This window comes from Macrobrachium rosenbergii, chromosome 23 (assembly GCF_040412425.1).
Source record: "Macrobrachium rosenbergii isolate ZJJX-2024 chromosome 23, ASM4041242v1, whole genome shotgun sequence".
Taxonomy (NCBI): Eukaryota; Metazoa; Arthropoda; class Malacostraca; order Decapoda; family Palaemonidae; genus Macrobrachium; species Macrobrachium rosenbergii.
Genome location: NC_089763.1, coordinates 29082010 through 29102009, shown reverse-complemented (window position 1 = coordinate 29102009; position 20000 = coordinate 29082010). Strand labels below are relative to the sequence as shown.

The 20000-nt window shown below is 33.2% G+C and overlaps 1 protein-coding gene and 1 long non-coding RNA gene across 5 annotated transcripts in view; one reads left to right on the top strand and one right to left on the bottom strand.

Moving 5' to 3' along the window:
* LOC136851416 (uncharacterized) overlaps positions 1-20000 on the top strand; it is a 424951-nt gene that overhangs the window by 227093 nt on the left and 177858 nt on the right. The gene's annotated exons all lie outside the window — the stretch shown is intronic.
* LOC136851414 (nephrin-like) overlaps positions 1-20000 on the bottom strand; it is a 122499-nt gene that overhangs the window by 45060 nt on the left and 57439 nt on the right. For all 4 annotated transcript variants that reach the window (XM_067125500.1, XM_067125499.1, XM_067125498.1 and 1 more), the window contains exon 3: positions 13463-13597. In XM_067125500.1, coding sequence (XP_066981601.1) covers positions 13463-13519 — 57 coding nt within the window. In that variant the 5' untranslated portion in view covers positions 13520-13597. The remainder of the gene's footprint in view (positions 1-13462; positions 13598-20000) is intronic.

The window sequence follows — 20000 nt, the reverse complement described above, 5'->3', positions numbered from 1 at the left end:
CACATTTCCGGGAAAGTTCCTCCATCCGGCAAAGTGAAAGCACTAATAAAAGGGAGCGGGAACCTTTTGGATATCAGCGAACTCCAAACGAAATGTCCAGCTTAACGAGGACTTCTTAAAAGAACCCAGCGACCAGTAGGTCACTTAAATGGCAGGGAAATGGGCGCTTAGTGGTAGTTACGATATTGACTCTGGGGGCGAAGGTCACTTCTTACCTCGGGCTAAGAGGTGCGATTGAGTAATCAAAGAGGAATTTATATGCCGGTATATGAGTGGAGGCTTAAGGGAGAGAGAGAGAGAGAGAGAGAGAGAGAGAGAGAGAGAGAGAGAGAATGCGGAAGTTGACCTTTGCTGGATTTTTTTAAGATCGATCAGATATACAAACAAGTACACACACACACACAGAGAGAGAGAGAGAGAGAGAGAGAGGTGAGAGAGAGGTGGTGTGGAAACTGACTTTTGCTGAACCTTTTAGGATTGGATCAGATATACAGAGAGAGAGAGAGAGAGAGAGAGAGAGAGAGAGAGAGAGAGAGATGATGTGGAAATTGACTTTGCTGGATTTTTTAAAGACTGGATCAGATAGACAGACAAATAAACACACACACATACACAGAGAGAGAGAGAGAGAGAGAGAGAGAGAGAGAGAGAGAGAGAGAGAGAGAGAGACAGAATGTTGTGGAAATTGATTTTTGCTGAATTTTTCAAGATTGTATCAGTTATGCAGACAAGCACAGAGAGAGAGAGAGAGAGAGAGAGAGAGATCTTGCGGAATCTGGCTGTTGCTGAAATCGAGATGAGTGACTTAAACGTGTAGACAAGCAAAGAAAAAGAGACAGGGAGAATCATAAAGGAATAAACTGAGAGAGAGAGAGAGAGAGAGAGAGAGAGAGAGAGAGAGAGAGAGAGAGAGAGACTGAATTTTAAAACCAAATTAACATTGTGACAATCGTGGAGAGTATGGGGTTGGCTTGCTTCCAATTAAGTTCTGAAATGAACAAAACCGACATAAATCTAAACCAAACCTTGGCCACAAAAATCAATTTGGAAAATCATATAAAAATGAGCTATGTCTTGAGGAAAAATTAAATAAAGATAAGCTATGTCTAGATCAGCTACCGTCTTCAAATAAAAGAAAAGACAGCAGAAAGCCAAATCCAACAATAAAAGTAATATAGAGAGGGTTTTCTCTCTTGCGCTCGATGTTTCGACAGTCCTCTGGAAATAAAAGATCATGTTTTCTCTTCGGAGAGTCACGGAGTGTCACCAGGGAACAATATTGCCGAAGCACACAGGTTCCAAGCGTTTCGAGTCATTAAACTGCGAGTGGAAGGAAATATGATTTCAATTTATAATGTGATCTTGTGTTTCGAAAAAAAAATTAAAGTCGTTCAATTGCAGCTTATTTGGAGTTGTGATGTTTTCTCTCGAGATCAAGAAGATATTTCTTGTTTTGCCATTTTTCTTGACTGTTTATAATCTTATTTTCTTTCTTTTTGTCGTTTTACCAACTGAAAGCACTGAAGGTAAATTGAAGCGGAAAATGTTGGCTTTTTCCTCTTTATTTTGACTAGAAACGTTACCTGATGATATTTCTCTATAAAGCATCAGTATATCAATAGAAAATTATAAAACGTTAATAGAAAAGTTATTGGAAAAAATGTAACTATGAACGTAATAATTATTATAATTTTTTTGTGATTTTCGTCACACCCACAAAGTTACTAGAGCGATTAATTGAATGTCATTCTTCAAAATTCCATGGGTAAAGGTGTCCCCATGGATCTGAATTAGATTTAATGAAAACGGAACCTAATGTAGTTTCAGATAAGTATACTTAAAAGAAATAAGTTTACATTCTAATACTATTTTATCAAAGTAATAGCATACGCCAACACAACAATTGGCATGCATGTACAGTATTTATGTATGTAAAATAAACTGGTAAATAATTTTAATAAACTCCTGTAATTAACTGTATATTTGTTTGAAAATATATATGCCAATGAAATGGTAATGTTCTTTACATATGTTATGTATGTATGTATGTATGCAAAATAGAACTCTGGCAGTATTATTCATTAGCATTAAAAGTACGCATTTTTATGCACAAGGCTATTTCTCTGCATATTATCATTCAAGAGCACACAGGCACACAAAGCATTAAAGGAAACAGAGAATTAATTACGCAGGCTAAAAAAAACATTTGCATATTCATTAACAGCTAATTTCGCTGTAAGCAACGAGGGAGGTGTGTGTATGTATTGTTTAGTTTAGAAATACTTTTATTTCAGTGCATGTCTACATACTTACACAAATTGTGACTATAAGTTTGCATAGTTTTTTAACATGTTAACATATACGCCATATATTATCTGCATTCTAAGCTTATATCTCCTTTCATTACACCTCTGTTCATTTTGATGTATTTAAAAAATTTTAATTATATATATATATATGTGTGTGCATATAAATATACATACACGAATACACACACACACACTAACTTATATATGTATATGTTCATACACATACATGTCCGTATGCATATATATATATATATATATATATATATATATATATATATATATATATATACATACATACATACATGTATGTGTATGAATATATACAAATATGAGTTACTGTGTGTGTATGCGTGTATGTATATGTATGTTTATATATATAAGTAGAGTCGATGGAAACGAGGACGTGAAGTATTTAATTCCCGAAATAGAAGTCAACCACACACAAATTCAGGACACAAAAAAAAAAAAAAACACGCGGTGTCTGTACGTACCCCTTCCACGTAATAACCCGTTCCGCGGAACCCGGCTCCGGAGCCCTCCGTTCACAGTGGAGACTTTTATGAACTCCCAAATTTAATAACGGTAAACTGCAAAATTGTTCAGCCATTATCGTCGGCCCCTCGGAATTCAGCCATCATACCTCCACTACCGGCTGCTTTTAGCAGTTAGGCTAATGGCTTTTTAACAGGGGCATTTTTCCGGATTTCTTTGCATATTGCAAAGTTGCTACGTTGCAGCCTCTAAGTATCGCGGTTAATTCTGCATAGGCTTTCTCGGAAATAACGCTTTTTTGCTTTCTGTTACTAGTTATTGTAGTACAGTTGGCATTTATCCGTCGATACACAAACAGTTTGTGGAAGTTATGAACAGTAATATCAATAGACTTGTGCAATTTTCATTAACGGTTTAGATTTTCTCGTTTTTTATTATTCATTCGTTTTAATTTATTTCTGGCTTTTAGAAGTCATAATGCATTTCTTTGTTGGTGCATGACCCACCAACAATCATATATATAGAAGTTTAATTGTTATTGTTTTTTTTTTATTTCATATCCTAATTATTCTCACTTATAACCATAAAAGATCTAATATTTCTGATCTAGATCTTACCTTTACCCATAGTTATGCGTAATTCTTGTTTGTTCGTGTATTTATCGTATTTTCTAAAGAAGCTGAGCGATAGAAAAGGGTTTATTTATCTTTATATTATTTCTGAACTATTTTCTATAATTTCATAGGAACAGGAGACGGATTGATTCCAAACAAGCATTGAGCCAAACGTATTAATATCTAAGAGAGTAGGAAAAAATTTGATGCTGTTATTAACTATTATTTAAGACAATGACTGTTGCCATTTTTGTCAGTTCATATGTTTTATGATTTCGTCCGATGCAATGGTTCTCAATCTCTTTTGGCCCATACACCCTTTTACCATAAGTCAGAATGTCAGTCTCCTCCCCCCACCCCCTCTCCAAAATTATCTGCCTCAAAAGGTGCATTCCAAGTAATATGCAACAAAATATTAACACAAACACACATGCTAGCGAAGAGAAAGCCCAGAGCGACCTCTCAATAGTGCGGACCAATGCGCCCTGCGTTTTGTGTGGTCCTTGACACAGTTTGGGCCTGCCATTCTGTTGTCACAGTTCTCCCCCCTCCCTCCCCTGTCACTTTGAAATTCCCCCTAGGGGGGAATCCCCCTTCCCCCTTGAGAACCACTGGTTTAATGTTTTCCTGTGTATTCAAAAACTTGGCAAAAAATAGCCTATATTACTCTAACTATTTAAATCAAATGATTATGTACTAGACCAGTAACAACTACAAAGTCGCAGCAACAGAATTAAATGTCCAAAATCCGGAAATGAATAATTTACAGCATGTAATGACTTTCAAACAAATGTTCTGAATAACGTCACTTGCCTACTAAGTCCTGGTCATATTCTCTCCAAAAGACCTTGGGGCTTCTCCACTACAATGGCAAATCAAGCGGCATAAGTAACAGGTTAATTTTATGTATTTTTAAAGGAAAGCAATACTAGGTGTGATGCTATGGCCATTCAACCGTGTGGTGCATCAAAGAAAACAGAGAGATGTGAAAATATTCTTAAAGAAATGAAACTTATAAATTATATTTGCCTCAGTTAACAAAAGCTTTTTGTACAAGATATTTACTGAAGATTTTTTTACTGTTGTTGTATCAAGACCTAAGGCACTGGAGACAAGTGGAACCAAGTCCTTAAAATGCAGTTGCAAAATAAACCGTACTACATAACCGAATTACCATACATATGAAAAAAAGGAAAAACAGTTTAAAGAGCAATGACGTGAAACATTCTCAGAAAACATGAAACTAAAGGAACACTATTTTTTCAAGGATTTTTAGGTCTTCATTATCTCACGTAGAATCCTTTGGACTACATCTTATTAAGAGATAACTTCATTACACGTGAGATGAGATCATCCCCCCGCCGCTAATGGAAGTTTGCCTAAGCTAGAGTAAGCCTAGATTACCCTGAACCTTTGTTGCTCCATGCAAAATGCATTAAGGTTTACTGAACTTTCGTGCTTATTTACATGTCCAGGTCTTACTGTGCGGGAATGCCTGCATATATATGCATACATGTATATATATGCATGTATATATGCATGCATATATACAGTATAAATATATACATACATATAAACATATGTGCGTATGTGTTCATTTGTGCATGTGTGTACACGTGTGATTGCAGCCTTGCATTAGCAGTAGTAGGGTGAATATGTTATTGACTAAATATATATATATATATATATATATATATATATATATATATATATATATATATATATATATATATATATATATGTGTGTGTGTGTGTGTGTGTGTGTGTGTGTGTGTGTGTGTGTTGTGTGTGCGCAAGAGCCTTAGGATACGCACATAAAAGCATCACCTATAATATGCTTGTTGGACCTGACCTAAAATCGTCAGTCAAAAAGACAGAACATATAAACAAAAACAGGACGAAAACAGGGTTCGATGTACAAGGCTCGTTCACGTATATTAAAGCAACAGATGAAGGGAAATCGAATTATTTAACAGGTCCGTTTATTGCGTTTATTTTTCGTTATGACGGTGCCATCATATCGCTGGTCTTGTTTTGTATTTCAGAGATGAAGAGAAAGAGGTCGTTCGTTGTGCGGAACATATTCTTTACAATTCAGAGTGTACGCTTGATTTTGTGTTCTCTAATGAATTGAATAACTTGACTTTAATTAATTCTGTCTTTTTTCAGAAAATCTAATAATATAATTTCATTCTAAAAATTAAAGTTTCTAAGGCCCTTGACTAAATATAGATTAAATCTTACTGCTAAAAAATATTGATTCACTTTTATTTACCCAAACTCAATGAATTTTAAATAAAACTAAACATAATGTCAATATTGTTTAATATCCATATTTCATCTTTTTCTCATTTTCAACTCTAAAAATGGGAACATTTCGGGAAAAAAAGTAATCTGTTTATTTCTCAATAGGAAAATGTTTCTAAAAGTTAAAACTTTGATTTTTGATGCATAATAATTGTAAAATCAAAATAATCCCACACAATCTCATGTGTTTTAATAATCATCAGTTAATGGAAGATATATTTTAACATGAAAATTTGAGTTAGTATTTTGTTGTATTTTTTCTTCAAGAAGTGGAATAAGACGGGTATAAATTACCCTAAGTCTGGTCGCTACGATATGAGAGAGAGAGAGAGAGAGAGAGAGAGAGAGAGAGAGAGAGAGAGAGAGAGAGAGAGAGAGAGATTCAAAAGCCTCTAACTATCAAACCTTCACGTATGAGTTAGGCTAGGGAGAGTTGCAAAATTCTATCAATTTCCGCAAAGGCTCACAATCATTTTTCCTGAGAATTCAGATGAATGTTATTAGCGCGGAAGTTCTTCCCCTGATATGTCAATCTTTTTTATTGTTATTATGTGCGAGGGTTGTCCTTGACGAGAACACTGGAAACTTTTTCATTGCTCGCTTGAAGCTACGTGCCTGACATGTTAAAAGAGCTTGTTCTCCCTGTTGGGAAATTCCTTTCACGGGAGACATATGTCAAAGTCCTTGGAACGCGGCCCAGAGAGTTTTATGGAGCTGCAATGAAAGTAACATTAAAAGCAATATAAAGTTTTATTGCAATACCATTTCTTATTTCGGAATGTGGCGACATCATTTCACGCAGTTCCGATTGAATTAACTTTGCTTAAAATAATTCAAAATAGTTGTAAAATAATCTTGTTTCTTTTTGAGGGGGGGAGGATGAGAACAGTCAAGGAAGTTCCATTATCAATGTTAATTTCAGGTGAATAGGAAAATTAACATTAATATAAAGTCAATCTAAAATTTCGGTGCTAAGTCATTTGATTTTTGCGAAAAATGGCCAAGACCATTTCATTACCAATGGCAATTTCACTGGAAGGGAAAATTCATACTGATATGAAACTAATCTAAAAAAAACAAAATTAGTGCAGGAAAGAAAACCAATCAAAGACAAATCAAAATTCTGCTTCCCTGAAAGCTGAAATGTCTTCGAAAGCACCCTTTTAATGCCGCACTCCCTGAGATTGAAAGATTATTGGACCGATGCTGGGAGGCGCTTTCCGTAATACTGAAATAACATTTGGCGATGAACTTCCCAAGAAGAGAATTATCAGGTATTGCAACGAAAGATTCCCTTTTCTCTGGGGGACTTAAACTCAGTGTTATATTTTTCTAAGGTAAACTTGGAAGGATGGTATTGTCTCCTTTATATAAAATTCTATTTGTGATGAGATGGAGATAGTGTTTGTCTAGGATTCGTGTATGTTGCAATGAATATGAAAGATCATAAGTATTTTGATAAATATAAAAAGTATATAATACATTTCAGTTTCTGGAAGTGATTAATCTTATATCTACCATGAATATACCTACAGTGGGTAAGTAAAAATGTTTATATATATAGTAGTATATGGATGTCCATATGGAGAAAAAAATAGATAATAGGCAGATATAGCTGAAGTTGAGGTTGATTTTGGAGGGAGAGAAAAATCACCTCTTGAAAAGAGCGCACGAGAAGAATTTGAGAAAACAGAGGAGAAAGAAGAAGATCTAATTTGTCTGTAGCGGATTTAAAATTTCCACCGAAGAAGACATGGAATATTAAGGTAAAAACAGGAAATAGAGACGAAAAAGAAAAAGAAGAACGCCAAACTGTTTCTCTCGGTGAAACAAAAAAAAAAAAAAAGATGCCATGGAAAAGGTCGGAAGTATCGTGCAATAAAAGTTCACTGAAACAAAATTTTGAAAGCGACTTACTCTCAAGTTAATAACCTTCTGAAAACATAAAAAAAAATAATCTTCAGCATCATCGAAATAAGCCTGGAAAACACTGCTTTTATTTTCTACATCGTATTCAGCAAAATATAATGACGAATCTCAGTTTGTCAAAATATTCTTTAATTACGCTGTCACGGAAGACTTTCGTTTAATGATCATTTCGCAAATTAAAACCCTCTGCTCAAAATTTAAAACAATTAAATCATTTTCGTTCTCGGTCGTCATCGCTAAGAACGCAAGCAGCGAGCTCCCATCTCGCCTGATGATGATGCTCAGGTGTTTAGGCAAAAAATGCTGCTTAATGAGGTCATTTTCTTAATTACGTCGCGAGCACACGAAAGGCGGAACGATATTATTGAAATTGTTTTGCTTGAGTTTTCCGCCGTAAATTCCTTAATTGTGATTTAGATATTCTTTGTTATTCTTGAGCTGAGAAGGCCTAATTGTTTTTCCGTTTATTTTTGCTAATTTTTAATGTTATGAGAGCCAAAAAATTTTGTATATGGTTCTGCACACTCTGGAGAATCTTGATCTGAGACTACGACCTTTATTTTTCAAGTTTGAACATTATATAGAAAAGGTTCAGAATCACTCAAATATATTTCCTTAGTTTATGTAGTAATCAAGGCATGTTGAAGCTGTTTTTCTTTTCCTTGTAATTGATTTGAATTCAAAATATATGCGTTTAACTCTCCTTATTTCCTTAAGAACTTAAAAGTGGAATTATTTTTCATTTAAGTTCAATTTTCAAAAATCACAAATATACAGTTTCAGTTATAAGTCATTCACATTCATGTTTCGTCATCATTTTTACTCTTCCTTCTTTCCTAGTGCTTGATATTATACTAAGTTACCTACATAACAAACTTTGGAAACGGCATTTTGCTCTTACAATTAAATTTAGCATTTTTTATATCACGGTCGACACGACCGCAAATAAAAATAACAAGAAACCAAATTGAAATGAGATAAAGCTACACTCGGCAGTGTTATGATCATTGCATTCCGATAAAGTCACCCTCTTTTTTCATTGTGTTTTTTTTTTTTTTTTGGTCATTCAGGGAAAAATTTGAAATGTTTTCGCGATATCGACTCCAAAATGGGATAGTTATTTTTAATTAATGAAACTGGATAAAGCTGAACTTCGAGAGCAAATTCGTGTCGTCGGCTTTATATGCCAGCGAGTGCGCGTTTGTCCCGCAATTTCACGCGGTTTCATAAGCTTTCGAATTTCGGTCCTCCCAATACCCCTTTCCCCCTCCCCAAACTTCTGACCCTCCCCTCCTCCCGTAACCCCCATTCCTTACCCTAACCTGGGCATGCATTGTTTTAAAGCTGACGACTTAAAACAAATGAATTATGATGCACGGCCTGAGTGCGTGTCGTCCACTGCGACAGGAAACAGCAATTGCAGCCCTCAGACACGAAGGTTATCAAGCGTTGTCGCCTCTCTCTAATTCTCTATCATTTCATATATATATATATATATATATATATATATATATATATATATATATATATATATATATATATATATATATATATATATATATATATATATATATATATATATATATATATATATATATATATATATATATATATATATATATATATATATATATATATATATATATATATATATATATATATATATATATATATATATATATATATATATATATATATATATATATATATATATATATATATATATATATATATATAATATATATATATATATATATATATATATATATAGGTATTATATATATTTTTACGTACGTCATGACTTATTATATTCCCAGATATTAAGCGGCAAATATCGTTTCATATCCAATTCCCTATACGTCAAGAATAAAGATGTTTGTGACATGGTACTTCTATTCATACAAATATATATTTACAAGGTAATAAAACAAGACTATGGCGCCTCCTGACTGCAGAACAGGACAAAATCTCGCGTTATCGTAGGCATAAAATCAGTCGTTACTTGCATTCAGACAAATATATATTTACAAGGTAATAAGTAATGTGACTGCAGAACTGGAGTTATCGTAGGCATAAATAGTCACTGAATATGTATATGTATATACATTCATATATAAATACATATTTATATACATGTGTGTGTGCATACATAGATGTATATATATATATATATATATATATATATATATATATATATATATATATATATATATATATATATATATATATATATATATATATATATATATGTATATATGTATATATATGTATATATATATATATATATATATATATATATATATATATATATATATATATATATATATATGTATATATATATATATATATATGTATGTATGTATGTATACACACGTACATATATATATAAATACATACACACATATATATATACATACGCATATATATATACATCCCAGAAGAGAACCCCAGCAGATTGAGGATTAGGGATTAGGCAATGAACGAAATATCTCTTCCGGTACTATTAGCTTTGATGGGCAATCAACGACTGGGTCCATGTGGATGTCGCCGTTATGACGTCATGCCACAACAAATGGCTTTGCAAACGCCCGCATCGAAATTCGTTAATTGTTATGACGTGCTCTGTGCTTGTGAGCTCTGGGATGGGGAGAGGGAGGGGAGGGGGAAGGAGGGACTGGTAGGGAGGAGAAAAGGGAGGGGGTACAGAGATTGAATGTAGATTTTTTCTATTATTATTATTATTATTATTATTATTAAGAAGTAGACATTCTCATAAATATGCCTTTATTATTATTATTATTATTATTATTATTATTATTATTATTATTATTATTATTATTATTATTATTATTATTAAGAAAGTTGACCCTCTTTTAAACATGTCTTGTTAAATGGGATGGATGCACCAGCCGAGTTAATTTTATCTTAAGTCTTCTCAATTTTCTTTACAATTCATTCCTCTTATGTGTTAATATTGGACAATAATTTGGCAATTTCCACGCTATGGTAGAGAGAAATATATCAGTAGTGCGAGTACAGCAGTATTTTTTTTTTCTTCACATAAAATATAAGGTGGTTAAATAGTATGTGATACATCCGTAGAGTTTATCAGCACTTTCCAGCAAATTGGTTCCTGAACGGTATCATCCACCGTATTTCACTACCTTCTCAGTTGTATAGAGAATAAAAATTGCTGTTAATACGCTTCTGTTGCATTTCTCTCTACCAAAGTTTGAATATTGTCCAGCTATTGTCCAACACTAAAGTAGAAGAGAAAAGAATTATAATGAAATTTGAAATGAATCAATATAAAATTAATTCGAAGGATGCAAACGTCCTATTTAATATTATTATTATTATTATTATTATTATTATTATTATTATTATTATTATTATTATTATTATTATTATTATTATTATTATTATTATTATTATTATTATTATTATTATATCGTCTGGCTTTGGAATTTTATCCTTTCCTCCGTCTTCCATTGTTCTTCCAGTGGGCTTGTACCACGCACGAGCTTAAACAAAGCAACAGTCTATTAAAAAATGGACTTCGTTTAACAAAGTTGTACATATATCACTCTTAATGCTAACAAATAATGCATTAAGTAAGTTAAATATCATCATTTTATTATAAAAATCATACATATATTCAAATGATTCTACCCTATAATTCCAGCCTAGCTTGCGCACTGCTAGAATGTGAAGGCACATTAAACGTAACTATAAGTATTGAATCCTGTTATTTTTTAGCCCTCTGCAGGCTTATCGGATGTGTGCTGTATCTAGTAGCAGTGTGTAAAGGCCATATCCCGTCCTAACTAGGATAACATCTATATTCTAGACCAAATACAGTATTTTGAACCGAATTATCGAAGGAATTCTTTGCTTAACTCTTCATCGGTTCATGCACTTACTTCATGGCATTGTTGACCCTCGATCTATCGAAAAGGCATCTCAAAACCAGCACCCTTTTCAAGCGTATCCCTTTAAGGGAGACCTTTGGAAAAGCAACCCCCCCCCCCTCGTCCCAACTGCCCTGTTTATGCCGATGTTCTTTCGCACGGACGCGAAATCCGCGAATCCGTGAGTGACGTTACCTTTTATCCTACTTTCACCCTCCGCCCTGCCATGTGCATCTGCTCTCCATCGCCCCCTGCCAATTCCAACATTAATTCCCATCCCTAAAGACCCCCTCACGCCCTAGTCGGGTGCTCTATTTTCGTTCAGGGACGTTAAAGATGGAGTTAGCTAAGGGACCGACGGTATGAAAACTGATGTTTCTTCATTCTGGGTCATCCGGTGTCCAATTACATACAGAGGAGAAGAAGAAGTGTAGGAAGCGCGTCGGAAGAGAAGTGATGAATGGCGCCTTGCCATCGTTTTTTGAAAAGATGTTGCGATCTGTCGTTTACATTTTATTTCTGTTCCGACTTTATTTCTTTCGTGTTTTCTTATTATTGTTTGTTTGTTTTATTTCGATTAAAAAAATGGTGAGTGTTCGTCTCTTTTTTTAATCTAATATATTTCTTTATCCTTTTAATTTCCCCAAATATCCATTTTTATGAGAATTTGGCGGGATTGGTTGATAAGGAAATTCTCTCTCTCTCTCTCTCTCTCTCTCTCTCTCTCTCTCTCTCTCTCTCTCTCATGTCTCTCTCATAACTTCATGTTTCTTTAGGATTTGGGAATGGCATAAATTATATTGAAAAAACTCTCTCTCTCTCTCTCTCTCTCTCTCTCTCTCTCTCTCTCTCTCTCTCTCTCTCTCTCTCTCTCTCATTTAACTTCATGTTGCTTTAAGATTTTTGTGGGGAATGGCATAATTCGCATTGAATAAACTCTCTCTCTCTCTCTCTCTCTCTCTCTCTCTCTCTCTCTCTCTCTCTCTCTCTCTCTCTTAACTTCATTTAACTTCATGTTGCTTTAAGATTTTTGTGGGGGAATGGCATAAATCACATAGAATAAACTCCCTCTCTCTCTCTCTCTCTCTCTCTCTCTCTCTCTCTCTCTCTCTCTCTCTCTCTCTCTCTCTCTCTCTCTCTCTCTCTCTCTCTCTCATTTAACATCATGTTGTTTCAAGATTTTTGTGGGAAATGGCACAATTCGCATTGAACAAAATCTCTCTCTCTCTCTCTCTCTCTCTCTCTCTCTCTCTCTCTCTCTCTCTCTCTCATTTAACATCATGTTGCTTCAAGATTTTTGTGGGAAATGGCACTCATTGAACTCTCTCTCTCTCTCTCTCTCTCTCTCTCTCTCTCTCTCTCTCTCTCTCTCTCTCTCTCTCTCTCTCATTTGACCTTTCTATACCTCATCTCGTCGAGCATCTCGGTCCTTTTATACACCTGAACTTTTGCGGTTGCATCGTGGCCTCAGCTTCAATGTAACATGACTCACAAAAACCTTAAAAGATTTTGTCTCTCTCTCTCTCTCTCTCTCTCTCACAGGAGTATATTCTCTGATGGAACGCGCACCCGGAGGATGTTAGGGATAATAAAGGGAATACGAGAGATAATCAGAGAATGATGTTCAAGAAAAACATGAGAGGGAATAAAGTTTCCTCTCCAACTTTGGTCAAACAAGTGAGCTTCCTGTCACATTCATCTTACTAGTTTCTGAGATACTACAGTCAGATTTTGAGAAGATTTATTTTTTACATTTTTTATGCAAGTATGTGTGTATATGTTTTAATATAACCTGTATATATATATATATATATATATATATATATATATATATATATATATATATATATATATATATATATATATATATATATATATGAGAGCTACCAACCCATACTTGCAGAGCAAATCCATCTTTGGCCCATTGTACTTGTCCTTTCTGGTTCTCACGACACATCTCAGGATAACTGATTCTCCGCTCGGACTTGCTCGCTTTTCGGTCTCTCTCGGAACATCTGTTCTTGGCTTTCAACACCTGAAGGAAGAAAAAGATAGAATAATTAAGCTTGAGACCAGTCTTTTGTGCATTGCTCAAAGTAAAATTCATACATGGGGTATATGTAACTGTAATGACAAATACCCATATGTTATACTCACACACATGCAAATATATATATATATATATATATATATATATATATATATATATATATATATATATATATATATATATATATATATATATATATATATATATATATATATATATATATAATGTATATATTTATATTTATATATATATTCATATGTATGTGTGTGCGTTTGTCTATCTGTCTGTCTGTATTATCATTCGGTTATTAACAGTACTAATGAGAATTCGCCAGTGCCAATTAAACTACGAGGTTTACGCAAGATGACTTAAGGAATCATTGATTACTTGGCAAGCCTGAGTGACGCTAGTGTTGCTACTCAAATTGACAGTGTTATAGCTATCAACAGAACGAAAGGAAATCATAAAACATTTGCCACAGATTGTCAAAATTAGAAAACAGATCTATGAAACTCAACTTAGTATTTTAAATTTATTTGTGCGTGATAGCCAGGAAATTGGTTCAAATCCATCCCAAAGTCAGTTGTTATTTTCAAAGGAATTAAACCCCTTTTTCAATCGATAAAAATTACCTTAATCAATGCAAGTTGTAAAACTTCTCTATCAAGGGCCAGATTGGCAATAATGTTTGACATTTTTCATTTCCCCAAGTTTCATTTCCACTTTCACTTAACGCGAATTATTTAATTTCCTCATATTTCACCGAATCACCAAGAGCCATAAAAAACTTCAGGAATAAAAATTTATATTATTATTATTATTATTATTATTATTATTATTGTATTATTATTATTATTATTATTATTATTATTATTATTATTATTAAACAGGATGACTGCATCACTTGAGCTAATATTATAGTAAGTCTTCTCTGTTTTATTTATAATTCTTTTCTCTTCCACGTTAATATGGAACATTAATTGGCCTTGTTCATATTTTGGTAAAGAGAAATTCACTAGCAGCGTATTTACAGCGGTTATTATTCTCTTTACCATATAAGGTAGTGAAACATGGGTGGTTACATCCGTAGAGTTTATCACGAGGTTTCCGGCAGATGTTATAAGGAATCGTACTTAGACATTCGTTTTATTATTATTATTATTATTATTATTATTATTATTATTATTATTATTATTATTATTATTATTATTATTCCTCACTTTTCATAATATCCTGGAATGTAAATAAAAGTTCCGTGACTTTACCTTTTATTACCCTATAAATATATTCGTCTTCTCAGACGTACATATAAAGAAGGTTGAATTAATATTCCCCACTCTTTCTTTGATTCCCCTCTTTTATCTAATCCATAACCCTTTTATATGCTTTTTCCTCCCACATTTCTAATAATTTCGGAAGCGTTAGGATGGGCAAAAAGGTCACCTATGATATTGGAATGATCGTGATTTAATACACCGGTTTTAAAGCCCTTTCCTTTTCCTGACTTCCAGGTTTAACAGTGACCTTTTTATTTTTTGCACTTTTCACACAGCCACACTTACATCATTGCAGAGGCTTTTAGCTAGCGAAAGGGGGAAATCTCGAAAAATTGTCAGAAAATCCTCTTTTAGCGGAAATCATGGCACCTCCTTCGCAAAGGTATTCAAATCCTCTTTCCGGATGAGGTGATTCGACGAGAATAGGATTTCTTTTCTAGAATTTCACGTTTTAAAATCTCCCTTCACCACCCCTCACCTCACGTTCTCTTCCTCCTCCTCCTCCTCCTCCTCCTCCTCCTCCTCCTCCTCCTCCTCCTCCTCCTCCTCCTCCAAGCAAAGATGTTGAAGTGGATTTGTCACCTTTGAGTCTTATTTTTTCTCAGTTTTTACTCTGGACGAAATATGCAATGCATGTTGCAAATGAAGATCAGCCTTTACGTCGCTTTTTCGAGACGCGTGACGTGGCTGGCGATAAGATGTTGCTTTAGATTATACATACATACATACATACATACATACATACATACATACATACATGCGTGTGTGCAATTCATTTTGTATCTTTGTCTGTAAAGTATGTAGAGTTTCTTAAACAATGCATAAGATAAAACTACCGAAAAGAAATCTATATGTAATGACATGATAAATAAAACATTTGCAATGTTTGGGGGGATTCTTGAAAGAAACTAACTTGAAAAGAAATTAATATATATATATATATATATATATATATATATATATATATATATATATATATATATATATATATATATATATATATATACTCTAGGAAAAATCTTCTAGAATTCCCTGTTTCTCACAAATCCTTTTCCATCCTACGATTCATTTGAATCCTTAGAGTCCCTAGAGCCCCTTAAAGTTAGCTCTTAGAGTCCTTTCCGTCCTAAATCCCAGACTTTTCAAAGAGATCCCATAATGTTCTCTCTTCTATTGAAAACAGAATGAAAATGCAGATTGTACATTTCCGATGAAAGTTGTGGAACTTATAGAAGGCAGCTCCGTTTCTGCTTGATAAAAATGAGAGCACTTCAAGTTTCTTATTTCTATTGAAGTTTTAATCCAATAAAATCAGTTAGTCTAAATGACCAAATATTCATTATCAGCTCTCTTGCTTTTTAATTTTTTTTCGGAAAAAGGAATTTCTTTTGAATAATCTCTAGATTGTTTTCTCACATTCCTCTATTTCATTCTATGCTAACCAATGAATATTCGACAAAAAATGACTGAATATAATTGTTGTGGATATTCAAACAATTTTTTAATTCTGTTATAGAAAACATACATATGAAAAGATAGAATTTTTGTACGCACGTGAGTATATTTTTATCAGAAAAAGAGATACAGTTTAAACAAACACCAATATAAGCAGGTTCTTCATTCACAAATAGTGGTGAAGCAATTAACATTTCCAAATCACTGTAGCATTGTTAATTTTGTCTTTTTTCAATAACTGCATCTCCAGGAAAATGTTTTTTTTTTACCAATAATAACCACTTTACTTGTATTGCATTGCAAGATATGGACTGACAAAATCATGAAATTTCCACGAAGACCAAAGTAAGCTACTCCTCATTTGTAAGAGGATTGCCCGATAAAAATATTCACTACGAGGCAAAATCCGATTTCGAAAAATGAAATGAAAGGCTTACATTAAAGCGAAATGGAAAAGTGAAAGGCCGTTCACTGCTACCGGCCGAGAGAGTTGCTCGCCACATTCAGAGGCATTAAAGCTTTGGCTGCTTTCAGCGCATATATGGAAATCTTTCTTTTACATATGGATGAGCTCCAAACCCCTACAGCTGTCGTGTTGGGGGAGGGGGAGGGAAACAAATGTTCGCATTCCGCAAATGTTCGCGTTCCGCAAACGTTTCCTATGACGTCAGGAATGCTCTGGTTGTGATTATCCGAAGCCGAGTGCCATGCGTAATTTATCCTTAATCTTTTTTTATTCTTGATTTTTTGGAAAGTTTAATGTCCATGTTTTTTTATCTTTTTCGAAAATAGGTTTATTATTTGAAATAAATGAAACGCAGATCGAAATTGTAACGGTTTGATTAAGACAGAATTATTTAGAATATTCATGCATTTCCGCTACAGTATTGAAGGATAATATATTTACGTCTTAAAAAACAATATGTTTAAGGATTTTTTTTTTTACATTTTTCCAACTTCTTTATGACTAGAATTTCACCAAAAGAGGCCCGTGTGGTTGATAACAAGTGATCAGATTCTGGGAAAGATAGGAATGTAATTTTGGGGGAGATTGGAACTCTAGAGAGGTAGTAGATAAATCAGCCTAGGCCGACCTTTGCAATCCAATAACACTCTCCTAGATGTATGATTCCTCTAAATAAGGATTCATTACTGAAAAAGTTTATTTTACGCCCAGAGGTAATAGTATGCTTCACATTCAGATTATTATTATTATTATTATTATTATTATTATTATTATTATTATTATTATTATTATTATTATTATTATTATTATTATAGCTGTAGTAGTAGTAATAATAGTAGTAGATTCGTATACCCAACAACAAAGTTCATTCACCCAACCTCTTAATAGTTTTTATTGAATTATCAAACTCATTCATGCATTGATAAGAACTTTGAATCGAATGTTCATTTAATCAAGTAACTACCCAGATATAGTAGTTGAGAATTTTCTTCAAACGGTACCAAAAGAACACTACCGAAACCTAAGAAGTAATTCCAAGTCAGTTGACATCTGTCTTCTGTAAAATAACTTAGAAGAATTTTTTTCTCTAAATATTGAAATGTGAAATATTTTTTTTAAGAATGAGTCTTACAATTTCTTTAATTGTCAGGTACAGATCCGACCAATTACGACTACATTTGTAATGATATATTTCATTGGAACCAATATAAATATATGGCTCATCTCGAAAGTAAGTTATAAAAAGAATGATTAAAATATGTCGAAATCGAAAGAGAGAATGCATAATTTCATTGGCGTAAAACTGCCTTCTCGAGTGGATATAAATATCATGTGCCAAAAATATTATCAGATTACCGAGAAACGAACATCAAATAAGATTAAAAAAATGGATTTAATAAAAGAAAAAAATCCAATTAAACCGTAACTACTTTCACTGTTAGATGGCAAGGCAATGAACCGAAAACATCAGAGAGAGAGAGAAAAGTGGATTTAATGTTAGCCCGCTGCTAATTTGATCTCGGTCACCGAAGGGATGTACTGAAATATGCAAAGGATTTAAGTGGAACAATTGTAACGTTTGCTCTAATCGCTTCGACACACATTGCCCATTGCGTAGACAGGAGGGAAGAGATTCAGAAATTTAACAACTGGTTATTTTAATGGTTTAATGATTTGAAAAGTGTAGAGGAGCGGAAATTTTCTTAAAGCTATGTATTACGTATCTTATATACACACATATATATATATATATATATATATATATATATATATATATATATATATATATATATATATATGTGTGTGTGTGTGTGTGTGTGTGTGTGTGTGTTGTGTGTGTATGTATAATATACATACATACATACATTATATATATATATATATATACCTGTGTGTGTGTGTGTATTTACGTATACACATGTATATAAATATATATATTTATATATATTACGGAAATAGATTCTCTTTTTTTAATGTTCGTATTACTGGCTTGATATATTTGTTTGGAATTTAGAGTAAAAACTGGTATGAGGCAAACTAAAAATAAATTGAACACTTAATTGCTAAGAGACTAAGAACAAATAAAAAGATTAAATGTAAAAATATAGTGTAACTTAAGAGGGCAAAGAGAAAGAGAGAGAGAGAGACAGAGAGAGAGTGAGTGAGTTGTTCATCAGCCCTCCACCCTCAGTAGAGACGACCATTTATGACAGGGGGTGAGAAAAATGACAAAGGAGTCCCTTGGGAAACTCTCTTCCAACACGAGGTCTTTTCTCGGGATCCATGCTCAACAAGCAACGACCAAAAGTTATATAAGATGTTGAGTCTGTCTTTGATAATGTGACACAGTTTCAAGGAAGTATCTCTGTGGGGTCATCTCGAAGACCTAGTTTGAATATTAGTTTTCCTTGTTAAGAAATATGTTGCGGTGTTTTCCGGTAAGAAATCATATGCACAGACACAGACACACTATATATATATATATATATATATATATATATATATATATATATATATATATATATATATATATATATATATAATTTATATATATATATACACACACACACACACACACACACATATATATATATATATATATATATATATATATATATATATATATATATATATATATATATATATATATAGCCTCTTACAATTTATCAGTTCTTAACCTTCTCTCCCTATTAGAAAAGAAATCATTTCCTTCCCCTTTCCGAAGCACAAACGCTACTCTAACTTTAGGACCCAACGTAAATTTTACGAAATGTTGCTTCTTAGTACAAGCCAATGCTGAACATGTAGTCGACGTACCACATTCTGACAAACACTAATCATTTAAGGTGAAATTCGAGTCATTTGAACTTCGAATTCGAGCAATTCAGAAATCTGTGGAGAGAAAAAAATAAAGTTTCACAGACGGCCGAATTCCCAAATTCTTTAAAACTCCGAAACTTTTCAATCGAGCTTCGAAAATTCTTCCCCTTCTACCGCGATAAGTTTAGATTTAGTTCTGGAAGTTCGCGAGAGCGGTAGGTACTCCGAGTGACGCTGCTTAGAAAATACGTTATTTTTGGGATGTACTCGTTCGTCTTTTTAACCGATTGACGTAGAATCTTGTTGTCTACTATTAGAAAATACGTTATTTTGGGGATGTACCAAATAATATATATCGTCTTTATATTAT